This window comes from Thamnophis sirtalis, unplaced genomic scaffold (genome assembly GCF_051295495.1).
Source record: "Thamnophis sirtalis isolate CommonGarterSnake01/CBP01778 unplaced genomic scaffold, rThaSir2_p1.2 scaffold_7, whole genome shotgun sequence".
In the NCBI taxonomy this organism is placed as follows: domain Eukaryota; kingdom Metazoa; phylum Chordata; class Lepidosauria; order Squamata; family Natricidae; genus Thamnophis; species Thamnophis sirtalis.
In genome coordinates, this window is record NW_028261387.1 from 31,907,005 (window position 1) to 31,931,398 (window position 24,394).

General features: G+C 37.3%; 1 protein-coding gene across 2 annotated transcripts in view; it reads left to right on the plus strand.

Moving 5' to 3' along the window:
- Positions 1-557: 557 nt before the first annotated feature.
- The window catches only part of SLC1A7 (solute carrier family 1 member 7), a 56,031-nt gene continuing 32,194 nt past the window's right edge, over positions 558-24,394 (plus strand). The window contains exons 1-4 of one of the 2 annotated variants that reach the window (XM_014062837.2): positions 558-1,697; positions 1,849-2,050; positions 3,672-3,751; positions 19,236-19,451. In XM_014062837.2, the coding sequence (XP_013918312.1) occupies positions 1,910-2,050; positions 3,672-3,751; positions 19,236-19,451 (437 nt within the window). In that variant the 5' untranslated portion in view covers positions 558-1,697; positions 1,849-1,909. Of the gene's footprint in view, positions 2,051-3,671; positions 3,752-19,235; positions 19,452-24,394 lie in introns of both variants that reach the window. The other variant, XM_014062836.2, reaches the window with a different exon arrangement.

Below are 24,394 nucleotides of genomic sequence, written 5' to 3' on the forward strand. Positions count from 1 at the left end.
ACTAGTCTCCCTTTATTTATTTATCAGCATAAATATAACAAATGTAACAAAAAAGGCAACAGTAAAAAATATTGGGTTTCTGTCTGGATGGTCTCTTGTGACGAGCCTAATGACAGAGAGTGGAAGTGTGACCTTCCTCCCATACTTGGGCATACCAGGGGTTGTGACTTTAAGTATATACCTCCCACCCTGGCTGGCTGATAAGGAGTCGTTCTCTGTAGCTCAAATGGTTAACTCCCTGCCTGGGAGGCAATGGAGCACAGGTTCGATTCCCAAACTTGGGTATGGCTAGCTGATGAGAGCTAAATAGCTTGAAATAGATCTATACTAGTCTCCCTTTATTTATTTATCAGCATAAATATAACATATATATATATATATATATATATATATATATATATATATATATATATATATATATATATATATATATATATATATATATATATATATATATATATATATATATATATATATATATATATATATATATATATATATATATATATATATATATATATATATATACACACACAAGAATGTTTCCTCTCCTTCAAAGATCCACTCGCAAATTGGAAAACTGGGGCAAAAAAGAAATATGTTATAATAATTTTAAAGTTTAAAAAAGAAAGGAAACACACGGCTTTCTACTAGGCCTTCAGATAGAATGTATGGAATTCCTTGTTATATATGTTTGTCATATGTTGCATCTGTTTTTATCTTAGTTGTCTTGGTTTGACATTTTGTTTAATTTGTTTTCTGCATTATTATGTATCTTATTTTATTTATGTTGTGCTTTTTTAATTTCTGAAGTGCTCAGGATAAGTGTGGATTTGGGTCTCGAGTTGGGTGGGCATTGAGATTGAATTAAATAAATATAATGGCTAAGATGCTTTAAAAACAATTACATCAAAATCAAGTAATAATCCAATATATAATAGAACGGAACATTTTATGGCAATATAAGAGAACCTTCAAAAATATTGAACTGATGAATGGACATAGATTCAGAAAATGAGTGCCATTAAATAATATTTAATATAGCAAAATGTATATTCTTAGCCTTGATCCCACATCTTTTTCAAAAAAATGTTTTCTGTATTTGATACATTGCAGAGAAAATGTTGCATTTTGCTACAATGTCAATGGTTTCTTTAGTTTACAACTTCAATTTTTTTGGGGGCTGCCTGCTTCTACTTAGCAGATAAAAATAAAAATACATTAGTAAATTGAATAAACTATATTTTTAAATTTTATTATATTAAACATACATTTATGACCAAATCAAGTTATACATAATACATTTATAAATCATACAATTGCATATAGTTTAATTCACTGGGGGAAAAAAATCTGAAAAAAATGTTGACAGGGACAAGCCGTTTTTCCATATGCTTCCAATATTTCCAGATTATTTGTACTGGTAGTAGTGAAAAATAAGCCAGCATTACTTAAAGTTTAATCTTGTGCTTAACTAGTGTTAATCACCTACAATTTGAATGAAAACAGAAGATACCTACTGTATGCATTGCATTCCTCTATGCCACCATTATTTAAGATCCTCTGCTTATAACAACTGAACAATGCACAATTATTTTATCTTCATATTAGGCACCACTTTGCTCCAAGATTACCCTGGTTTCTGAAACACCACTCCACTCTGTTCTCATTTTCCAGAGTTCTTAATCTTCCTTGAGGTTCGTATTGATGTAGTCACTAATAGGATTGTGAGTATTAATTTGGAAATACATGCTTGTTGGCTACTGGTAGAAGAGCGACCTTGCATGTCAACTAAGCAGTCCCAGAAATGCTTTCATCTAATCTATGGCTGCTATTCTAACACAACAGGCTGAAAAGATCTCTGTGTCTATGGGATGCTGATTCCCCTCCGGAGATCACTGAGGACACCATGGCAGTGACTTTCAAAACAATGCTAGGTCGGGTCAAGGATGTTTGCAAAAGGAATGGTTTACTTATTCTCTCAGTGTTATCTGTCATAGTGGGATGTCTTCTTGGATTCTTTCTGAGGACAAGGCGCCTTTCTCCCCAGGTTAGTGATCTGAGCAGGTTAGCATCATTGAGGAACAAAGGATTCATAAATTAAAATAGGGGCTGTCATGAGGAACATTTTGCTGAATTGATATTTTGCAGAACAAGTCATCTTGTTCTGGAATGAAATCTATCTATCTATCTATCTATCTATCTATCTATCTATCTATCTATCTATCACCTATCTTCTATCATCTATCTATCTATCTATCTATCTATCTATCTATCTATCTTTAACGGTTGAAAAGTTGAGTCACTGAAAAATGAAATGTGTAAAATGTTAAATACTGAAGATGTTCAAATAACAGGAACCTTTAAAAAAACTCCTTGCATTGTTGTGAATTCCTGGTATATCTGAATATATTATTCCCAGTGAAGTTAATGTATGTTCTTTTCTACCGGTAATATATAACATACTTACATTCCACAAGCCACTTACTTTAAAATAGTATTGTTGATCTTAATAGATTTATAGGGAAAGCTCCCCATTATCATTATTTACTTGTTAGCAATGAATGTATTTTAGAAAGTATGCTTTAGAACAACCTGAGGGATTCATCCGTTTGTGCTTCCTCCCACCTTACCAATTTTCATAGTTTACACTTCATGCTGGGTCAGCTAGATAGAAATGGTTTATTACCCATTTTTAGAAATAAGAGGAATTTTCTGTTTTTAAAACATCAAAGACGAAAAGTTGTACAATGTTTGCCCCAAAGATGTTGGCTGAATATGAGAAATAGGAATTTGTCTCCTATTGTGAGTAAAATAGAGTCACAATTATCCATCATGGATCCATTCACTTTGTAAAGGAATTGTTTAGCATGGCAAAATCTATAAGTACACATCAGGAAAGCAGGCAATATGACAGCATAGAGTGTCTTCTGGTTTGCCATCTATTTAGATGATATAGTTCTGATCTAGTTCCATTCAAGCTGATATGTGAAATGGAAAGATAACTTGGGAAGTTAACACTAGGAAAAGCTAGGCATAAAATGAGGTTTCTTGAATATTGTAGCTTTTGACCTAGAAAACCTTAAAAGGTCCATGGTGAAGATATCTGAATGAGCATGGCTTCTCTTATGAATGTATTCATAATTTATGTTCTTCACCAACTTCTGAGGCATGTCTCACCATCAAGAAAAACTAGGAGCATAAGAGAGACTCTTCTATATCATCCAAACTATGAACTTCACATCTGTTTCATTCATCCCTGATGAGTTTTTGATAAGCAGACTATGAGTACTTCAAGTTTCTGATGTCCCCTCATGAATTATGTTGCTTTGTTTTAACTGAAATAAACAAAGATAAGTCTGGTGGTCAGTGGATTTAGTACTCCCCTCCCCAACAATAGCTAAACTAAATTCTTTCTAGATTCATCATTTTTATATTAAATATGTCATTCATCTGAGAATCCAAGAAGTATTAAAATCACCATTTCAAAGCAGGCCAATTATTCATAACCTCAATTATATGCACATTTTCTCAATGTTCCATCTGTTGTTTCTTATGCTGTTGTAATGAAGAAGAAAATAATAATGTAGATATCAAAGCATCTTAACACTATTTTGAGATAAATGCTTTCTTTTAAAAAAATCAATTCATCCATTTCCTTATTTCCTTAGGAAATTAGTTATTTTCAATTTCCTGGAGAATTATTGATGAGAATGTTGAAAATGTTGATTCTGCCTCTGGTTGTTTCAAGGTAGGTTAGCTTTTATCAGTTCAACTGTTTTTTGTATAGTTTTCTTTTTAGACGATTCATTCCAAATAACATTATGTGAATATTATTTTGGCAGAAACAGTGACTTCTTGTTTAATCCATATAATATATATTTGGAGGAACCTAACAATGGGAAGGAGATGGTATAGAGAAAGGTGATATTAGAATCAAGGTGAATTGATTTAAATGTAAAACAATTTTGGAATTGAGTGTTCTTCATTTACTTAAACAGTATGCAAATCTGATAACTAAATCATCCTAGTTCATCACTTGCTACAACACATTACAACAGTAAAGGTTTAATTTGAGTTATGGTTTAGTTAACTTGCTGTATAGTAAATCAGAAAACAACCTATCACAACTGGAACCTGCCAACAGTAACACTGGATCATCTCTGGGACTTCATGTTGGTGAGAAAAGCAGAACAGGACAGTGAGGGATAGAAAGAAGTTAAAATGTAGGAAGGCCTTGGGTGAGGATTTTATTATATTTTTAAAAAATAATTTCAAAATTTTTGATATTTTTCTAGGATTTAAAAATAAGTATGGTAAATGTACTAGTAAGGTATGACCCCTGACTGTTTATGCAAAATATAAAATGTCTGTCTGTCTCAAAAGGAGCGGCTGCTTTAGAAGATTCCCCTATATAGTAATTATTTTGAATGTACAATATTTGCAATTGTGTTCCAACTATTATTAAATTGAGTGCATGTTTCTTATTAGTGCCACAATTATGCTTAAAATATGTTGTCATAGAAGTAGCCTGCTGATTTCTAGCAGGTTTACAATCATTCATGCCCCAGTCACGAACTGATCCACATAGGGCCAAAGTCAAGAGTGTTGGTGATTACTTTTAAAGGGCTACATTGCACAACACTGAACTGTATCAGACAATGCCTTGCCCAAATTGAATCTGTTGACCTACTAAAGTTGCTTAGGAAGAGCCTGCTAAGATAAGGTGACCAGATGTCCCAATTTTCGCGGGACAATCACACTTTTGCACAATTTGCCCCGTGTCCCGGGGCGTTCTTAAAAAGTCCCGATTTTTGTGACCAGACCCGGAAGTAAGCCTGCCCCGCCCCCAGCCCTGTATACCCATCCCAGCCGGCCGGTATTTTGTCCCTTCTATCTCCCCGTTGCTCAGAAAAGCAACTCTGGGAAGGTCCTTTGCTAGCAGGCACCAAAGGACCTTTCCGGAGTTGCTTTTCTGAGCAACGGGGAGACAGAAGGGACGCAATCTCCTTTCATTCTCCCTCTGCCTCATTCACTCATTCGGGCAGCAGAGAATGAAAGAAAATTGCATAGCCAAGGACAAAGGAGCCTGCAGCCTTCTTCATTCAAACGCTCAGGCAGCGGGGGGGGGGGCTTTCTCGCACGCCTTCTTTCTCTGAAGCCGTGCCGGATTCAGCAAACCGGGCAGTGCATGCCCTTGGGATTGTGCAGCAGCCGAAGATCGCCTGGTTAAAAAGGAGGAAGAGGAGGCTCTGCTAGTCCGGAGACCATCCGCGGGGGCAGGGATACACACACACACAGACACACACAGAGAATGACAGAGACAGCTGTTAGTGACAGAGGAGGAGGAGGACGAAGGAAGGGGTTGCATTTTTGTCAGGCTGAAAGCTCATTCTGTGGCGTTTTAAAGAAGTCCCGTTCTTTTTTTTTAAGCACGAAAGGAAAAATTTGCAGAAAGTCACGGAGAGCCCAGGGAATGTTCCTTGCAAAGCATCATGGTTGCAGAGAATGCAAATGAAGGTGCTTATCTCCCCGCCCGGCTCCATGTCCTTGTATTCAAATCGGAGTCATGCTGAGTCCCATTCAGAGGGCGGAGGGATGCTGTGCTCTTTTTTTGTTTGTTTGTTTTACCTATGTTCTCACAACCATGCAAAGGTGGGTTTTGTGCTATAAGGATCTTTCTTTCTTTCTTTCCCTGTCTGCGGTTCCAAATTGCAGTTGCTTCGGATTAAAGCACCGTTTCTCATTCCTTGCAAAACTGGGGAAAGGGCAGGGCTGCCTCCCCCCTTTCATTGCAGCACCCTTGGTTGCAAAATGTTCCCCTGATTTGGTTTATAAGTTTGCAGCAATGCGATCCAACAAATAGGAAAGTTTTAATAAGTTTTTCTGACTTTATTTGGTCTCTGCTGCCCCCCCAACCCCTCCCAAGGAGAGAGTGGGAAGGAAAGGAAGAAAGGAGGGAGGGGGGAAGGAAAAGAAGAAGGGGGGCAGAAGATGGAAGGAGAAAATAGCAGTTAGACTTAGACTTATATACCTCTTCATAGGGTTTTCAGCCCTCTCTAAGCGGTTTACAGAGTCAGCATATTGCCCCCAACAACAATCCGGGTCCTCATTTTACCCACCTCGGAAGGATGGAAGGCTGAGTCAACCCTGAGCCGGTGAGATTTGAACAGCCGAACTGCAGTCAGCTGAAGTAGACTGCAGTGCTGCATTTAACCACTGCACCACCTCGGCTCTAGAAAAGATGGAAGGAGGGAGAAAGAATAGAAAGAGGAAGGAGAATGAGGAAGATGGAAGAAGAAAGGAAGAAAAAGAAGGGAGGGAGAAAAGAGGGAAGGAGGTAGGAAGAAAAGGGGAAGAGAGGGAAAGAGCAGAAAGGCAAAGAGGATGAAGTTGATAGGCAAGAGGAAGGAAGGAAGGAAGGAAGAAAAAGGGAGGGAGAGACAAAAGAAGAAAAGATGGAACTAGAAAGGAAAAAAGGGAGGGAGGGAGGAAAGGGGAAGACAGGGAAAGAGCAGAAAGACAGAGAAGGTGAAGGTAGATAGGCAGAAGGAAGGAAGAAGGAAGAAATAGGAAGGAGGGAAGGTGAAAGGATGGAAGGAGGAAGGAACAGAAGCGAAGAGGAAGAGAGAAATGGAAAGAGCAGAAAGACAGAGAAGGTAGATAGGCAAAAGAAAGGAAGCTGAAAGAATGGAAGGAGGAAGGAAGAGAAAAGGAGGAAGGAAGTGAGTGAAGAAAGAAGAGAGGATGGAAGGAGAAAGGAAGGAAGAGAGGGAAAGAGCAGAAGACGGATAAGGTGAAGGTAGATAAGCAAGAGGAATGAAGGAAGAAGTGAGGTTTCTCGAGGAGGGGGAAAACATTTAGTGACCAAATTTACAATGGCATTGAAAAAAGTGACTGATGACCATTTTTCACACTTAGCGACCGTTGCAACCATTTTTCACACTTAGCGACCATTGCAGCATCCTCATGGTCATGTGATCAAAATTTTGTTTGGCAACAGATTCGTATTTATGATGATTTCAGTGTCCTGGGGTGACCTTTTGACCAAATATAACATTTTTAATCAAGGCCCCCCCCCCCCCGGTCAATGGTGTCCCTCTTTACCAATCTGAAAATCTGGTCACCTTATGCTAAGACTATTCCTTCCTTGAGACTCATGGAGCTTGGACAAGAAGAAAGGTTATCTTAATAGACGTCCTTATTTTGTGTAATCCCATGCCGGCAGGGATACAAACGTTTTTTGTAAGCAAGTATTATTTTCAAAGTATCCCCAGACTAAGGTAATAAGGGACATCTCTCTCACACTCTTTTGTATTATTACAGAATGCCAATTTTAAATCTTTATTTTGTACTCTCCAAAGTCCTTCAGAATTGTATGTATCTAAAAATGCTGTGTCACGTATATTAGAGAGGGCTGTAAAGCACTGTAAAGCGGTATGTAAATCTAAGTGCTATTGCTAATTGCTATCTGCAGTAGAACGTCTGGTATGAACACTTCTGACTGTGACCAAATTAGAGTTTTTTGTAAGCGCCAAATTTCCTGTTGTTTGTTTACTGCATTAATGCATTAATGTTGGTTAGGTTCACACAGGAGTCTTCATCATGGCCCAGGATTGGTCCACAGCCTGTTCAGAACTGGGCCACAGGAATGGTGGGAGAGTGCGCGTGTGAAACAGCATTTATGAAAACAGCATACAGTATGTGCATGCTTGAAACCATCCCCTCTCCCCAACCCCACCCTGCTGCCACCTCAAAACAGTTCACTGACTTGGAAAGTTTGGGGACTTACAACCATGAATTTAGTGACTGTTCAAAGTTATGGCCCTGAAAAAAGTGACTTATGACCATTTTTCACACTTACAACTGTTGCAGCATCTCCACGGTCATGTGATCAAAATTTGGGCACTGGGCATGTACCGTATTTATGATAGTTGCACTGTTCCAGGGTCAATACAATACAATACAATAGCAGAGTTGGAAGGGACCTTGGAGGTCTTCTAGTCCAGCCCCCTGCCTAGGCAGGAAACCCTATACCATTTCACACAGATGGCTATCCAACATCTTCTTAAAGACTTCCAGTGTTGGGGCATTCACAACTTCTGGAGGCAAGCTGTTCCACTGATTAATTGTTCTAACCGTCAGGAAATTTCTCCTCAGTTCTAAGTTGCTTCTCTCCTTGATTAGTTTCCACCCATTGCTTCTTGTTCTACCCTCAGGTGCCTTGGAAAATAGTTTGACTCCCTCTTCTTTGTGGCAACCCCTGAGATTTTGGAACACTGCTATCATGTCTCCCCTAGTCCTTCTTTCTATTAAACTAGACATACCCAGTTCCTGCAACCGTTCTTCATATGTTTTAGTCTCCAGTCCCCTAATCATCTTTGTTGCTCTTCTCTGCACTCTTTCTAGAGTCTCCACATATTTTCTACATCGTGGTGACCAAAACTGAGTGCAGTATTCCAAGTGTGGCCTTACCAAGGCATTATAAAGTGGTATTAACACTTCATGTGATCTTGATTCTATCCCTCTGTTTATGCAGCCTAGAACTGTGTTGGCTTTTTTGGCAGCTGCTGCACACTGCTGGCTCATATTTAAATGGTTGCCCACTAGGACTCCAAGATCCCTTTCACAGTTACTACTGTTGAGCAAGGTACCACCTATACTGTACCTGTACATTTTTTTTTGTTGCCTAAATGTAGAACCTTACTCTTTTCACCATTGAATTTCATTTTATTAGATAGTGCCCAATGTTCAAGTTTGTCAAGATCCTTCTGTATCTTTAGCCTATCTTCTGGAGTGTTGGCTATTCCTGCCAGCTTGGTGTCATCTGCAAATTTGATGAGTTCCCCATTTATTCCCTCATCCAAACCATTGATGAAGATGTTGAAGAGTACTGGGCCTAAAACAGAGCCTTGGGGTACTCCGCTGCATACTTTCCTCCATGAAGATGCAGTTCCATTGAGGACTACACGTTGAGTGCGTTTGGTCAGCCAGTTACAAATCCATCTGGTGGTGATGCTGTCTAAACCCACATTCTTCTACTTTATCTAGTAGTAGGCTATGGTCTACCTTATCAAATGCCTTACTGAAGTCCAAGTAAACTATATCGATGGCATTCCTCTGGTCCACTAATTTTGTCACATTATGTGATCATCATTTGTAACCTTACCAGTCTGCTTCCGATTAGCTCACTTAACAACCACATGATTGACTTAACAACTGCAGTGATTTGTTCAACAACTATGGCAAAAAGGTCGTAAATTGGGGCAAAACTCACTTAACAACTGCTTTGATTAGCAATGGAAGTTTTGGTCTCAATTATGGTTGTAAGTTGAAGGGGGGTGTCATCCAAGGTGGCGCAGTGGTTAAATGCAGCACTGCAGGCTACTGCTAGATCAGCAGTTCAGCGGTTCAAATCTCACCGGCTCAGGGTTGACTCAGCCTTCCATCCTTCCGAGGTGGGTAAAATGAGGACCCAGATTGTTGGGGGCAATATGCTGACTCTCTGTAAACCGCTTAGAGAGGCCTGAAAGGCCTATGAAGCGGTATATAAGTCTACTGCTATTGCTATTGCTATTGCTATTGCTATTATATATTTAAACTGTTTTATTGCTCAAGTCTAAAGTTTTTAAGGACTGGCACATCTCTGTTGGCATTCCTCTGTGGTTTTAGTCTTTAGTCTGACTGAATTCGGTGGGACTTCCTTTTGGATAGGCTTTTCTAGGGATATGTGAAAAGTAGCCACAAGCCATGTTTAAGTGAGAAATGTTATTATTTCTCTTGCATACAAATGTATGTGGAAATATAATCCTGGCTCCTGTACTAACATGTTCTGAATTTCAACATATATGAATTTGCATTCCCCAGTTCCAGTGATGACAAGTTCCTGAATTTTTGTGCTCCTTCTCCTCCCCCTCCTCTTCCCCTTCCCCCCTCCCTTTCTCCTTACCCCCATTCTCCCTTTTCCCTTCCTTCTCCTTTTTTTGTCTTCTCCTCCTCTTCTTCTTTCTTGAATAACCAACTTTTATAACTGGTTTTATCTACAAACATACAAGGAGAATATATTGAAGTAAGAGTGAAGCAGACAGTCTTAAAGTAGCTAGCATATTATTAGAGATAATTAATTTTGCTTCCAAAACTGTACTCTAGTTCTAGAATACTCTAAGACAGGGTTTTTCAAATTTGGCAACTTTGGGATGCGTGAACTTTAACTTTAGCATACTGGCTATGGAGTTCTAGAAGTCCCTACAATTTAAAGTGGCCAAGTTTGAAAAAACACTGCTCTAAGCTCTCTACTGCCAAATGCATTCAGTGGTCTTTTGCTTCTTAGGTGAAAAACAGTCATTTCTCTGAACTCTTCCTATGGTGGCATATGCCCTAGGGGTTTCAATGGCTTTATCTCCCTTTGGAATTAATCTCTTTGAACAGAGATCACTTTTGATTTTTCTGGGATAGACATGCAGGAGATGGCAAAAGCCATAATTTTTTAAAAGACATTGGGATGAAGATTGTTCTACTGCACTGGTTTTAGCACTCTCTGCTTTTCTTATTTTTATTAGTGAATAAAACTGTTTTATTATTTTAGTGCTAATAAATGATGTTTGAAATAAGGAACTCAGGGCTTTCTGTTTCTTATGATCTACCTTGGATTCCTCTCAAATTGCTTATTGAAAGTGTTTATTTCCTCTTAAAATAGCAATGTGAAAGAAATATAATTAAAAATACTTGCCTTTTATTAGGACATATATACAAACTGTTAGTAAAATATGACAGAGACAGAACAGTAAAAATGCATTATAAAGTACTGGTAGATGCAAAATGATAAAGAAACAATTACAATGTAACTATGGGAGGATTAGGGTTAAACAAAAATTGTTCCCCAGTTCATGATACATCATACAATAAGGCAAATGTAGAAATGTAGAATAGGATTTTTACAGAAAAATAACTTATAAGGACTGTAATCAAAAATCACTTTAAATGCATATAAGCATGCTGATTGCAAGTATCAGTAAGGGAAATTGAAATCAGATATTTTCTAATTATGTTTTTATTGTTTTTTCTGTTTTTTACTTTATTTTTATTATATGATTATATGTGCATTTATCTTTGGAATAGTGCTAAATAATGATATTAACATTTTGTTCAGAATCATGCAGACATTTTTTAGTATTCTGATAAAACACACTCAGCTCTATACAATCAAATTAGTTAAATACTGAACTTTAGCTTTTGTGGCCATTGAAAACTTGCTTATTTACTGACATATTACATTTTATTTATTTTCTTTTTTCTTTTTGTAATTATTTATGCTGTTTTTAAATGTTTAAATTTAAAACAAAAACAAAAGATATTCCAGGCACAATCTGTAGCTCATCAGGAAAAATGCACAAGATTTTTTAAGGAGCATTTTAAGTCTGTATTTAATAGCACCTTGCAATTCCACCTGTTATATACAGTTTTAGAACTTAGGCTAGCCAAGTCCCAAAACTCTCGTAAAGTACCATATATTCAAAAACTGCCATAGGCAGGATATATTTCCCCAAAGGTTAATGCAAAATCAGTGTTATCTTTTGGTCCATTAAGAAGGGCTTTTTAAGGTTTGGCTCACTGATCTTGGGGTTTTTTCCCAATGGAATCCCATGTTTTTTTTTAAAAATTGTGATTTTGGTGCATAGTTATGTTATTTGTGTTCTGGTGTAATTTTGTTATCATTCTTATTTCTGGGAATAGCTTTAGATTATTTCACAATTTCCTTTCTTCATTGAGATTGGCACTGATGGCAGATCAGAGTATAAGATGCACTGGAGTATAAGACGCATTAAGGTTTTAAGAGGCAAATTTTAAAAAAAGTTTTTGCACTCTGCAAACCTCCCAAAAATGGCCCATTTTTTGTGAAAACTGGCCTATATTTTTTTTTTAAAAGGGCATGAATAGCCCTTAGGAGGCTTGTAGAGTGTTCCGTGGGGGGGGGGGGGGCAAAAAATGAGCAAAAAATTGCCCATTTTTCGTGAAAATGAGCTGGGGTTTTTTTGTCAAAAAAGGGGCATTAGGAAGCTTATAGAGTGCTCCTGGGGACTGGGGGGGGAGGTTTGAGCAAAAAACTGCCCATTTGTTTCTCATTTCTGCCCTCCACAGCCCCCAGGAGCTCTCTGAAAGCCTCTTAAAAGCTATGCCTGGGCATTTTGGTGAAGGGGCGGGGTTTCAGAAGGCAAAAAAATGCTGTATTCAGTGTATAAGATGCACTCAGATTTTCAGCCTCTTTTTTGAGGGAAAAAGTGCGTCTTATACTCTGAAAAATATGGTACATTGTAACAGCTAAGGCAAAGCGCCCATCAACCTGAGTGACATTGAGTTGGTCACACCCACCCAGTCAAATGACAACTGAGCCCCGCCTACCCAACTGGTCATCGGGGCAGAGAACTGGTCCTTAAATTATTTGAATCCCACCACTGGTTTGGTGGGCATGGCAGGGGAAGGATTCTGCAAAATCTCCATTCTCACCCCATTCCAGAAGAAGGATACTACAAAATCCCAATCCCACTCCAATTCTGGGGGAAGGATATTGCAAAATCTCCATTCCCACCCCACTCTGGGGCCAGAACTTGCTGAATTTCACTCCTGTACCATAGCAATTGTTGTGTTAGGAGATGCTTTTTCCAGTCTCTTAAACCATGATTACATGTTGAGATAGTGCCTGTAGAAGCAGAGTAAAGAAAATTAGTCCTGAGCAGTGCAAGCAGATACCACATTAAGGGCAGCTACATTAAGGTGATCTCGCTTTTTAATTTTTAATTAAAAAATTCTATTCTTTCCAAAGTAGGTAGTGAAGCCGGAGTAAAATGAAGAATTTGGTTTATTTATTCATTGGATTTTTAAACAAGCACAATCTTATGAATCTTAGTGGTGTACAGAAATAAAACATCCACAATGCAACAACACAAGGTAGTAAAAATATGATCATAAAATTAATTTAAACCAGCAGTATGCCAATTAAGAGTTAGCTATTTATGGCTCTCTTAACTAATTACAATCAAACTTAACTAACTACTATCAAACTTGATTGCAGAAAATACAACTTCAGTAACAGAATTGTCAACGCTTGGAATGCACTACTTGACACTGTGGTTTCTTCCCCAAACCCCCAAAATTTTAATCTTAGACTGTCTACTGTTGACCTCACCCCATTCCTAAGAGGTCTTTAAGCGGCGTGCATAAGTGCACCAGTGTGTCTGCCATCCCTGTCCTAATATTCCCTTGTATTTATATCCATTTCATTTATTCATAATCGTGTTTATACATATACCTGTTATCTAATTCATGCTTGACAAAATAAATAAATGAATAAATTAAAATAAATTAAAAGCCCTCTGCAAAAGATCTGTTTTGACCAATTTACAGAAGACTATCAGGGTCACTGTGGAACAAGAGTTCACCTATTTTCCCTTCTCTTAAGAAGAAAACTAGCTGACAGAGGCTTAAGGTACCATGGTTTTTGCTTTGTTTTTTCAAGCGACTGCTTTGAAGTGTGGTGGCTGCCTTGAGCCTAGAACTTTGGAACCAGAAGTAAGGAAAGGGACCACCCAGAAACTCCAGGTTTGCCAAGAAAAGATCAGAGCCAGAAAAAAAAGAGGTCTTGGCTCTCGAAATAATCATCTTGTCAGACAGATCCAAAGCCAGAGCTGAATGAATCATGGAACTGCCCTTTCTCATGGTTGGACTCCTTTAGCTGATTTTCCCTATTGCACTACAAATTGTTGTTTTGTTTTGCTTCTTGTTTATTTTTTTGTCTGCTTAAAATATGGTTGATCACAGATCTGTCATGGCTCAACTCAACCTGGTGCTTAAGAAACAGTTTCATACGCCTGTTTAGAGAGGCCTCTCTGATTAGGATCAGAAGCCTCGAAACCATTATTCTGGGCTCCACATTCCAATTATAGACCATTATTCCAATTTATTCATGCACAGTTTCCCATATATTTATCTTTGTATAGGTATTAAAGTGGCATGTATCCATGACTCCTTGCATTGTTGGTCAGGATTCATTGCTTTTTAAAGCATCTTTTTGCATTCATTTCAGCACAGCCTACTATGTTAGTTTGACCTCCTATGAGTTTGCTTTGAAAACAAAGCAAAAATGCTCAAATTCTCATTTTGGAAAATATAGAATCTAAAGATTGATGGCAGCAAGAGCTAAAATGAGTAGAATTCTATAGTCAGACGTAAAGTGTTTCATTCATTTCCAAATTTTGTTTCTATTTTTTAGTTTTTAGAGTCAAGGTTTCAAGTATCTTTTGTTTGTTGAAACAAAGGCTGGGATAAGAAAGGGATACATTTCTTTAATATCAGTACACCATTCAGTGTTGCAACATCCAGTTTTATTTATGAGACAATTACTAAACTGATAATTATGTTGTAACACAAAGCTGGTATTTTCGGTTCTGCCAACCAACAATCAGGCTACATCTAATACTGCTAACATTATTTTAACAAAGAAGGCAGCAATTTATTTGGGAGAGGTTTTTACATAGCAAGCAATTATGAAGAGAAATTCAATGAAAATATAATCAAGAGGTGAATGAATGAAAACAAGCCTGTATGCTAGAGCAACTGCTGGTTGGTAATGCTTGACCATTACTTCTTGACAGGATTAGTGTCTTTCTAATCACTCTAATCCCCTCTGATAGGTCCATCTATAATCCATCCATTTCAAAGCAATATCCAGATGGCTCCTGGTGGGGGATGGAACAGAACAAGCTGGAGAGGCATGAGCTGAATCGGTTTATGGTCAGCTCCTTATGTTTCCCTTTTCCAGAGTTATTACATTTGAGGCTTCCACCATTCAGAAATTGAGACAATGAATTAAGCAGAAAGCTATCACCACAGATGAATTCAGATAAACCTAAATTCCATGTACATATCAGATTTGTGAATCTTTTAGCTAGTTTCGTTGCCACTATTCATAAATAATGGAACTGTTGAAGACAACTGTATTAAGTTGTCTTAATGATGGCTGCTCTGGAAAATGGTTCAAACTGACATTTGGAATATATTATCATCTGTCAAGTTCCAGATGCCTCATTTAGCCTTATGGCATAGACAGGCATATTATCACCATTTTAATAACTTCTTGCTAGCTAACATGCTGAAAGTGTTGAACTTACCTTTATGAAATCTCCTGTGGGTTCAGCTCCACTTCTTTTCAATAAAAACTTGAAACAAAAGGAAAGCTATGAGGCAATAGCTTCTACTTGACTTCCGGAGTTTAATGTAGATCATTTCTTCTTTATGCTAGTGTTGTCTGTGCAAGAAGCACAGACAACACTAGGCACTGTAAGAAGTATTTTTTGTAAATTTTGCCCAAGGAAAGAAGCAATTTAGAACTAAGGAGAAATTTCCTGACCGTTAGAATAATTAATTCTCTGAACTGCTCAAAATTTCCGCAACCGGTTCACCTGAATTTGTTTGAAACGGCTGAATACGACCTCTGAGGGGGTTGGATTAGAAGACCTCCAAGGTCCCTTCCAACTCTATTCTATTCTACTGTAGTTCCCTGAAAATAAGAAAGGGTCTTATTTTCTTTTGACCCCCAAATAAGCGCTTGGTCTTATTATTTTTGAGATGCAGGAGGCGGTGAGTGTGGTTGCCTCATGGCTGCTGTTGTGTTGCAATATTTTTGGAGGAGGGCTTATTTTAACGCATGCACTCAGAAGTCTGATTGGGTTTATGGTCCATTTTACCACAGGGTAACTCTGGGTGGCTTACAATCATCCTGCGGGGCAGGATGAGGATGAGGTGGAATCTGTTGTTAGTCAATCTATCACCTTCACTATGATGTTCCCTCATTGAAGGCCCAAGCCAACTGGCAGAGCCAGGTCTTTAGACCCTTACAAAAGGTCAGGATGGTCAGAGGGGCAAGATGTTCCAGAGGACAGATGAATTTTTCTAATCCTTCCCTGAATTTGTCTAATCCTCTCTTAAATCGATTTACAATGAGACAGATTACCACTTCAGATGCCAGTATATTCCATAGTTTAACTTAACAAAGGAAACAATTTGCCTTGTGCAGTGCTAGTAGCCACATCTGAACTATACACTATATCTTTGGAAGTGTAGGACTATCTAGTTTGCAAAGGAAGTTGAAAATATTAAATGTGGTTTATAATAATAAACATGAAATAAATACAGGAAGAGGACTTAGCAGAAGGAACCTGCATTATCAGATTTTGAACTAGTTTTAGAACAAGAGGTTCAGTAGAAAAGGCTCTAAATGGGTTAGAAGTGGTGTGTGTGGAATTGTGAAGAAACAAATAGAAATTGTTACTTTTTAATACCAAATAAAGGTTAATTTGTCTTGGAATTCTTGTAGAATTTACATCTGAAGATTACTATGAGTAGTCCTTGACTTATGACCACAACTGAGCTCAAAATTTCCATTGCTAAGCAAGGTAGTTGTTAAATGAGCTTTGCCCCATTTTACAACCTTTTTTGCCACAATTGTTAAGTGCATCACTGTCGTTGTTCAGTTAGTAACACATTTGTTGATTGAATCGGGCGTCCCTATTGAAATTGCTTGTCAGAAGGTCAGAAAAACTGATCACATGATCCCAGAACATTGCAGCTGTCTTAAATACAGTCTAGTTGCTAAACATACAAATTTCGTTATGTGACCATGGGGATGTTGCAATGTAAAAAATGGTCATAAGTCATTTTTTTTCAATGTCATTATAATTTTGATCACTAAAAGAATGGTTGTAAATTGAGGTCTATCTGTAGTTTGAGGTGGTGGAATGCTGATAACTAGTTTTCCATGATAGTCTATAATTATTTTCCAAATTACTCAAGTTTGATTATCTTTTTATTTAACTTTTTGCTTAAATTAAATTTTACATTGAATCTTATTTTGTTCTCCCTCTCCCCTCCAACCCTGTAAATTGGAAGGTTAGATTATAACATAGATAGGATTTATGTCCTCAATTGAAATGACCTAAATTGCATTTTTTCAATAATTATGATTAATGTATCTGTTTTAGGAACATTCAGTCTTTCCAACTCAACTTCCCTTTAAAAGAAGCTTTTTGATTTCTTCCCTTTGCCTGTTTTTTTTTAACAGTAAATCTGCTACTTTGCATTACATTTAGCAAAAAACATGGTTTTTTATTACCATTTGAGCATTGTCTTCTCTTAGGGATCAACTATTATTTTCTCATTACTTGAAAGAGTACTTTAGTATTCTCAACATCTGAGAAATTATGTTGTAACTATAATCATGGATAATTTTTATTATCTAATATTAATAAAGATTCTAGAAAAGAGGACATATGTTAATATACAATGAAACTAAATATAACAAAATCTCACATATATATTTTTACTTTGATCTGCAAGCAAAACCTGGAATATTGAAATTGATATATCACATACATATTGTACATACACACCCACATGTGTGTATGTATGTACAATATGTGTGTATGTACAATATGTGTGTATGTACAATATGTGTGTGTGTGTGTGTGTGCGCGTATGTATGTATATTTATTTATTTTCTGGACACGGTTTTCATTATTTTATGCTGGAGGATAAACTCTACTTCAACATGAATTCAATAAATGATAGTCACTACATTATAAAAAAAGGAACCATTAATAATTGTTAGTTTGGCTATTGTTAATAAGGTGAGTTGAAAGCTTTACAAATCCTGATGGACAACTTAGTTGTCTATTGATAGCTAGATGCCTCACTGGAAAACTATACTTAGAAACATCTAAGAGTGTTGTTGCCATTTCTATGGGAAGATAAACACCCTTGATCAGTGGCCCCCAACCTTTTGGACACCAGGGACCAGTTCTGTGGAAGTTTTCTGCAGACCAGTGGAGGCATGGTTTTGTGTGCTTTCTGCATCCCATGGATGGGCTTCACTTAGTTGTGTGGCCCAGTTTCTGGCATACTGAGGTCTGGTGCCAATCCATGGACTGGGGGTTGGGGACCCTTGGCCTAGAACTTTTCTGTACTTAAGAGAAGACCCTGTTTTATTCTGTCTAAGGATTTTATTTGGTATAGCCATGGCTCTAAATCAGCCTAACTTAGAGTCCTTAAATTTAAAATCCAACATTTATTTTATAAAATTCAGCATCCCAATCATTTTAATCTCAGTTTGTACATATTGTAAAACTGCATAATCATATTGGACTGACGTGCATTCTTGTGACTTTCCAAATCTGAAAAAAATATAGCTATGCCTCCCCCACCAAAAAAAAGCATACATAATGTGAATAGTGCTTTTAGCAATTTATAAACAATTAGTCATTCATCTAATGTTACAGTATCATTCTCTTTCATATGTGACTGTCCCATGACACCTTAATTTTTCTACAAAGGTCAAGCAGATGAAATAGCTACAAAGTGCTTTTTCATTTGGTAGCAGGATCAGGTCTTAGAGGAACTTAATGGTTGCAAAAGCTATTTTTTCTTAGGTGTGGTATAATCTGTACTATACATGGAGAATATGTTGTTTGGCCCCATACATATCAGCCCATTTTGTTTGCTTATCTAATAATGAAAAAAACAAAATGAAGAAAATGTTGGAGTGGGATTGGAAGAGATTAAGACATTTGTTCATTAAATAATAATTCTGTACCAGAATAAATGGTTTACACAATTAAAATGCTTCAAATTATTTATGGTTTGCCATTTATATGCATGTTTTGATTGCTTTAGACATTTTTTAAATTAATTTCTGGATTGTGGTGCTGCCTGTTGGAACTAAAGATCATTAAAGTTTAGTGACTTCTTTCTGATATCATGATATAGCTAGATTCATTAATGCAGCTTTCTCTTTGTATGCAGCTTTCACTGAGGCTAAAAATGTGATGTTCTCTATTTTAAAGCAAATTAGAGAACATACTTGCTCAATGTGTCAAACTTTAGAATGAGTCAATGTGGTTCCTCTATTTTAATTTAACCTAAACCTTGAAAGCTGAATACAAAGTATGGATTTACCACATAGCTGGTACATGTGCTTTCTGCTAACTCTTTCCAGGTCAGCTCCTTCCTATAGTCTCCTGCAAAAGAAGACTAATGCAAGTCTTCCTTTAATCATCTTTGTTCAAAGAAAGGTTAGATTGAAATTTGGTTTCCTTTCTATGAATATAGTAATAGACCTAACTGAATAGGAAGGAAAAAAGAAAGGAGGAGGAAAAAAATAATACATATTTTGTGTTTTCTTTCAACAGCCTGATGTCAGGACTAGCAGCTCTGGATGCTAAAACATCTAGTCGATTAGGCATCATTACAGTTACTTACTACCTGTGGACTACATTTGTGGCTGTGATTGTGGGAATCATTATGGTCTCTATTATCCATCCTGGTGGGGCAGCCCAGAAGGAAGACACCGAAGAAGGTGCGAAGCCAATAATGAGTTCTGCAGATGCATTGCTGGATCTAATTCGGTAACAACATTCTCACTGCTTTTATGAAGGTTCAGATTTTACATATTCAGTGATAATGTGTTGAATGATCACATTTTAAAATTTATATTATAAAATCCATGAATGCTAAAGGTCAATGATTAATTCATTTAAAAGAATCTGGAACTTAAGTGGAGCTAGTTTCTACTCCCTAAACTGAAAGACATTTTGACACGTTTTAATTTATCCTTCTTGCTTCAGAACCACCATTTCCTCTAATAGCTAAAAGTAAGTAAAGGAGACCTAAGGAGAAGCATAAGTGTTTGGCCTGAATTCTAATGCAATATATGTATACACTCAGAAAAAAATTACAAGTATTACCTAAATTGTAACCTGGGCAACCAGATGGTCATAGCTGTTAGAAGGAGAAAAATATGGCGTCCATTAAAAACCTGATAATTATAGAGTTATACCTGAAGTTCTAAAAAAATAAATAACTGGGCTTCATCTTGTTGACACATTCATGGTGGAGAAATTTATTACAGAACTGATCTGAAATTCCAACATATTGTAAACATCAATGTTTACTCAGATGCCTGAGTACATCTTCTTTGAAATCCTTTAGTCTCCCTTTCTCAATATCAACTAATTCTGAAAAAGGCAAGTTCATCCTCCTTGCTTCATATCCTACCACTTTTGGATAGGATCAGGAATGGTATTCACTTACCTTGGTTTGCAAATGTGAGTGCACGTGCCACCTCTGCACATGTGCACAGCCTTCTGTGCATGTGCTTTTGGTGAAAAAAGCCTAAATGGGATACCGTGGAGCCAGGGCGGATGGGCAGGGCCACCCATGATTTCTGCTACTGGTTCAAGCGAACCAATCTGAGCCAGTAGGATCCTTTTTTGTTCTGTTCCTCTCAGTAAATCCCCCTTTAGATTTGGAAATTTTTAAGTCTCCAAAGTAATATAAATGGTGGCTTGAGGAAAGATATAAGATAGTACAGTGCTTGATTAAGATAGGAAAGAAGACTTAATATTTACTAAATAACCGAACATATGGAGTTGAAAGCAGATTTATGATATGATAAGCAATTGAAAAGTGGTGCATGTTAATCTATAGATGAGAAATGTTAAAAGGAAAGAAGTACAAGAGTTGTCTATCTGGCATGCTTAGTCTTCCTATTAGTACCAAAGGCAAACCTAGAAGCAGTAGTAGATACAAACTGACTTTTCCTAAACATTAGCAGAAACTTCCTAATAGCAAAAACTGTTAAGCAATAGGAAATATTGTGTCATGAGGAATTACCCTTTTCTTTGACATTATGCATTAGCTAATGCATCCTGCATTATATATTCTGCATTTCACAGGGAATAGGGCTGGATGATCTTTGAAAACCCTTCCATTTTTTAAAGATTAGGGGGAAAAATCTCTGAAATTTGTCATCATTTTTATGAGATTAAGAAAATTTAGATTTTAAGTGGAAGGAGAAACTATGAACAGTGGCAAGAAAAGTGGTATACATTTAAATAAAAATATAGAAATGACCTAACATCATATTAAAATGCATTGTTCTAGACATAGTTCACTCTGTACTAATGCCCTCCTTCACTTAATGATTGTTGTAATTTGCTGCAGTCATAACTATATGTCATTCCTGCATGGATCTGTGGCTATGCTTCACTCTGAGTGAAAAATATGTGTGCCAAAACCTGTCCTGAAAAGCACATAAATAATTCCGGCATCATCGTTTACATAAAAAAAAATATTGCCTGAGCCCATTGGAAACTGAAATATGCATCAAAAGCAAACAAAATGGTTTATTAAACACAGAGATAATTAACAAATGTTGGCTTTCTTTGCTCCATATTTCTCTATTATGATAGCCTAGGGCAGGGGTATCAAACTCGATTTCATTGTGGGCTGCATCAGGGTTGTGTTTGACTTGGGGGGGGCAGGGAGGCGTGGCCAGGGTGAGCATGGCCCAAGTGCTCTGCCAGCGAAAATGGACTCCCGAGCTCCATTTTTGGCTGCAAAAGCATCCTGAAACCCTCTGCCAGCAAAGAAGGCATTCAGGAGGGCTGTGTGTGACCTCCCCCCTTAAGCTCTGTTTTTGCTGTCAGAGGCACCCCAGGTCAGTTTTTTGCTGTTTCCAGGGCAGCCCCATGGGCCAGATCCAGCCCTCAGGCCTTGAGTTTGACACCCCTGGCCTAGGGTATACATTTTGTACATCTACTCACAGAAAACTAATTGTTTTTCTCATGGCAAGTTATAATTCTTCATATATATCATGAAGAGAGTTTACTAAAAGAGAGGCATGACACACTGCAGGCTCCCTTTTGTACACTGAGCTTGTCATTGGTTCTTATTTAGTATAAAGAAATCAAATTTATTTTCATCTCTAATCTAACAATATTATTTTAAATAATGGAATCACATTAAATCAAGTGCACATTAAGATGATTGTATTTGTGAATATTTTCCCCCAAATTCTTCCTGGCAGTTCGGATTATTTGTATATCTAATTCCATATACTGACTGGCCTCTAGTCTCAGATGGAGGCATTTCCTATTACCTGCTATTTGATCTTTTCAATTGAAGGAGCTAGAAACTGAAGCTGAGACTTTGTCCATAGAAAACATCTGCTACTTAATTATGATCATTTCACCAGTATTTGATATAAAATTATGTGATGAAAGCTCCTTGATTTGTTCTTCATGTTCTTTTATTTTTGGCTTCTCTCTCTCTCTCTTGTAGACTATGAGTAAATTATAAACTGAACATAAATGTACATAAATCCTCAGAAGAAACTTTGGATTCTCAGTGTTGACATTGAGAAATGTTTGTCATGTTTGTTGGTTCAGCTTGCAAAGACCTGGAAATCAAACTTAATGCTGTTTATAGCAGGAAGCAGAGTTAAGTGGAAATATAACTGAAGCCATTAGAATTAAGCAGTGAGTGAGTCTTTTTTTATGGCCCTGAACAATTTGCATAGTAAGCATGCAGCTGACGTGTTTGTTAACTGTATGTCCTTGAATGTAACCTCCTTCCCATATTAATTAATGGTAAAGTGGTAATTAAACATAGGTACCAGGCATGGACATGTCTACATATCTTCACTGACAGCCAAACGTAGTTATACATTGCAAAGGTAACCCATGATCTCCCTGGCGAATGTTTCAGAGAAGGCTTAATCAAGTTGTAGAATTTTGTCAGAATGGAAACAGAAAACCTGTTCCATTTGTCCCAATATTATTACAGGAACAGGTCACAGGCATGCTTTCCCTATCTTCTTCCAAAGTGGTGTTTTCCAACTCACACTGCCATTACTTGCTGTTCTTTAATTCATTCTAAGCAACTTCTGTAAATCTACTGGTTGCTGTATGGAGCTGCCAGCCTCTCTCATCCTTTTTTGTTACTATTTGCTGCCCTCCAAGCCCCTTTGGGCAATATCTATACCCAAGAAGAGGAACATGAGGCCTGATTTTTATATGCTTGGTAAGCCAGGCACTCCTTCTGTATCACCAATAACCATCAATTCTTTGTTCCTATCCACATATTCAGCTATTAGAGTGTGAGCCACAGCTGTTCAAAGAGAACAAATGAATGGTGACTGTCTATGGAGATTCTTAATGATCCAGGTCATGGTTGTCCCAAAGGTGCTTTTCCAAAAGGCAACTAGACTTTGTTTTTTTTGCTTGAAGATACGTATTTCGCTTCTCATCCAAGAAGATTCTTTAGTTCCGACTGAATGGTGGCGAATGGAAGGAAGTCTATTCCTTGAAATCGTCTGGTAGTTAGCATTCTCTGTGAGAGTCATTGAGGCCACTTGGAGGTCTATGTGTGCCCTCAGGGTCACCTGAATAGTGCAAATGAATGTGGAACCATCTTGGAACTGCTGAAAGGACTGTGTTGTGAACAGTGGACTGGTGGACTGATGAAACATTGGGCCATTTATTTATTTTATTTGTAAAATGTATTGGCCATCCATCTTACCTCAAGGTAACTCTGTTTTTGAAAAACAGAAACAAAAGAGATCTAGGTTGCTTTCCCAAGCATGTAGGTGGGAGGGTAAAAAAAATAATGGAAATAGTTAATGAGGAGCACGTAGCTACTCTTCAGACAGGATATTTGGCTAGCATTGTTATCAAAGCTGAAAATGAAATTTTAACAGACATGTCTTAAACCAGCTTTATTACCAGTCATTTCTGCTCAAGAGACAAGCAGTTTAAAGCTGCTGCACAAAAAAGCTTGAAGGCAAGCAAGAGGAAATACATCAGCTCAGCAGATGGAAAAGAAAATCATGGCATCTCTTTGAAACATGATGGGACCTTGCTGACAGTAAAAATTCTTTCCACCTAGACGAACTACAGCAGAACTAAGATCAGCAGTATTCAGTTAATAGCTTTACAGAATTAAAAACTGATATTGTCTTAGCAGCTTATTTGTTCCATTTGGTTAAGAGAGAATATGAAAGAGATGAAGAAATATAAGGCATCACTATGAGAGGGATGTTTAAAAGCAGCATATCTTCCAGAAGAATCTGAATATGCAGGCATGGATCTCTGCTGACCAAATAGTCCCATTTAAAATAAAGTACCATCACTGTAATCTTTGAGATCCGTGTGTCCATTTGAAAATAATTATAATCATCTAAAATCTGCTGAGAGAGTTTGAAAGACTTCAGCACCAAGATCCCACCTCCAATAAACCAATCAAAGTATCATACAACACGAATGAGAACTGTAGAAGCACAAATCTCAGGTTTGTCAGCGTAGCTTCAAAATGGGCAGAATTGTTTTTTGAAATCTAGTATTTTAAAATCAGTAGTTTGAAGTTTTTCCAAGAACTGCTCAGTTTTATGTGCCAGCTGCTTCCCCCCCCCCTCAGAGTTATGTTTCTATAAAATAGAGAAAGGACTCCAGACTAACTGAATCTTCTCCACAACACAACTATTACCACCATGCAAAGTTTAATTTGTTTA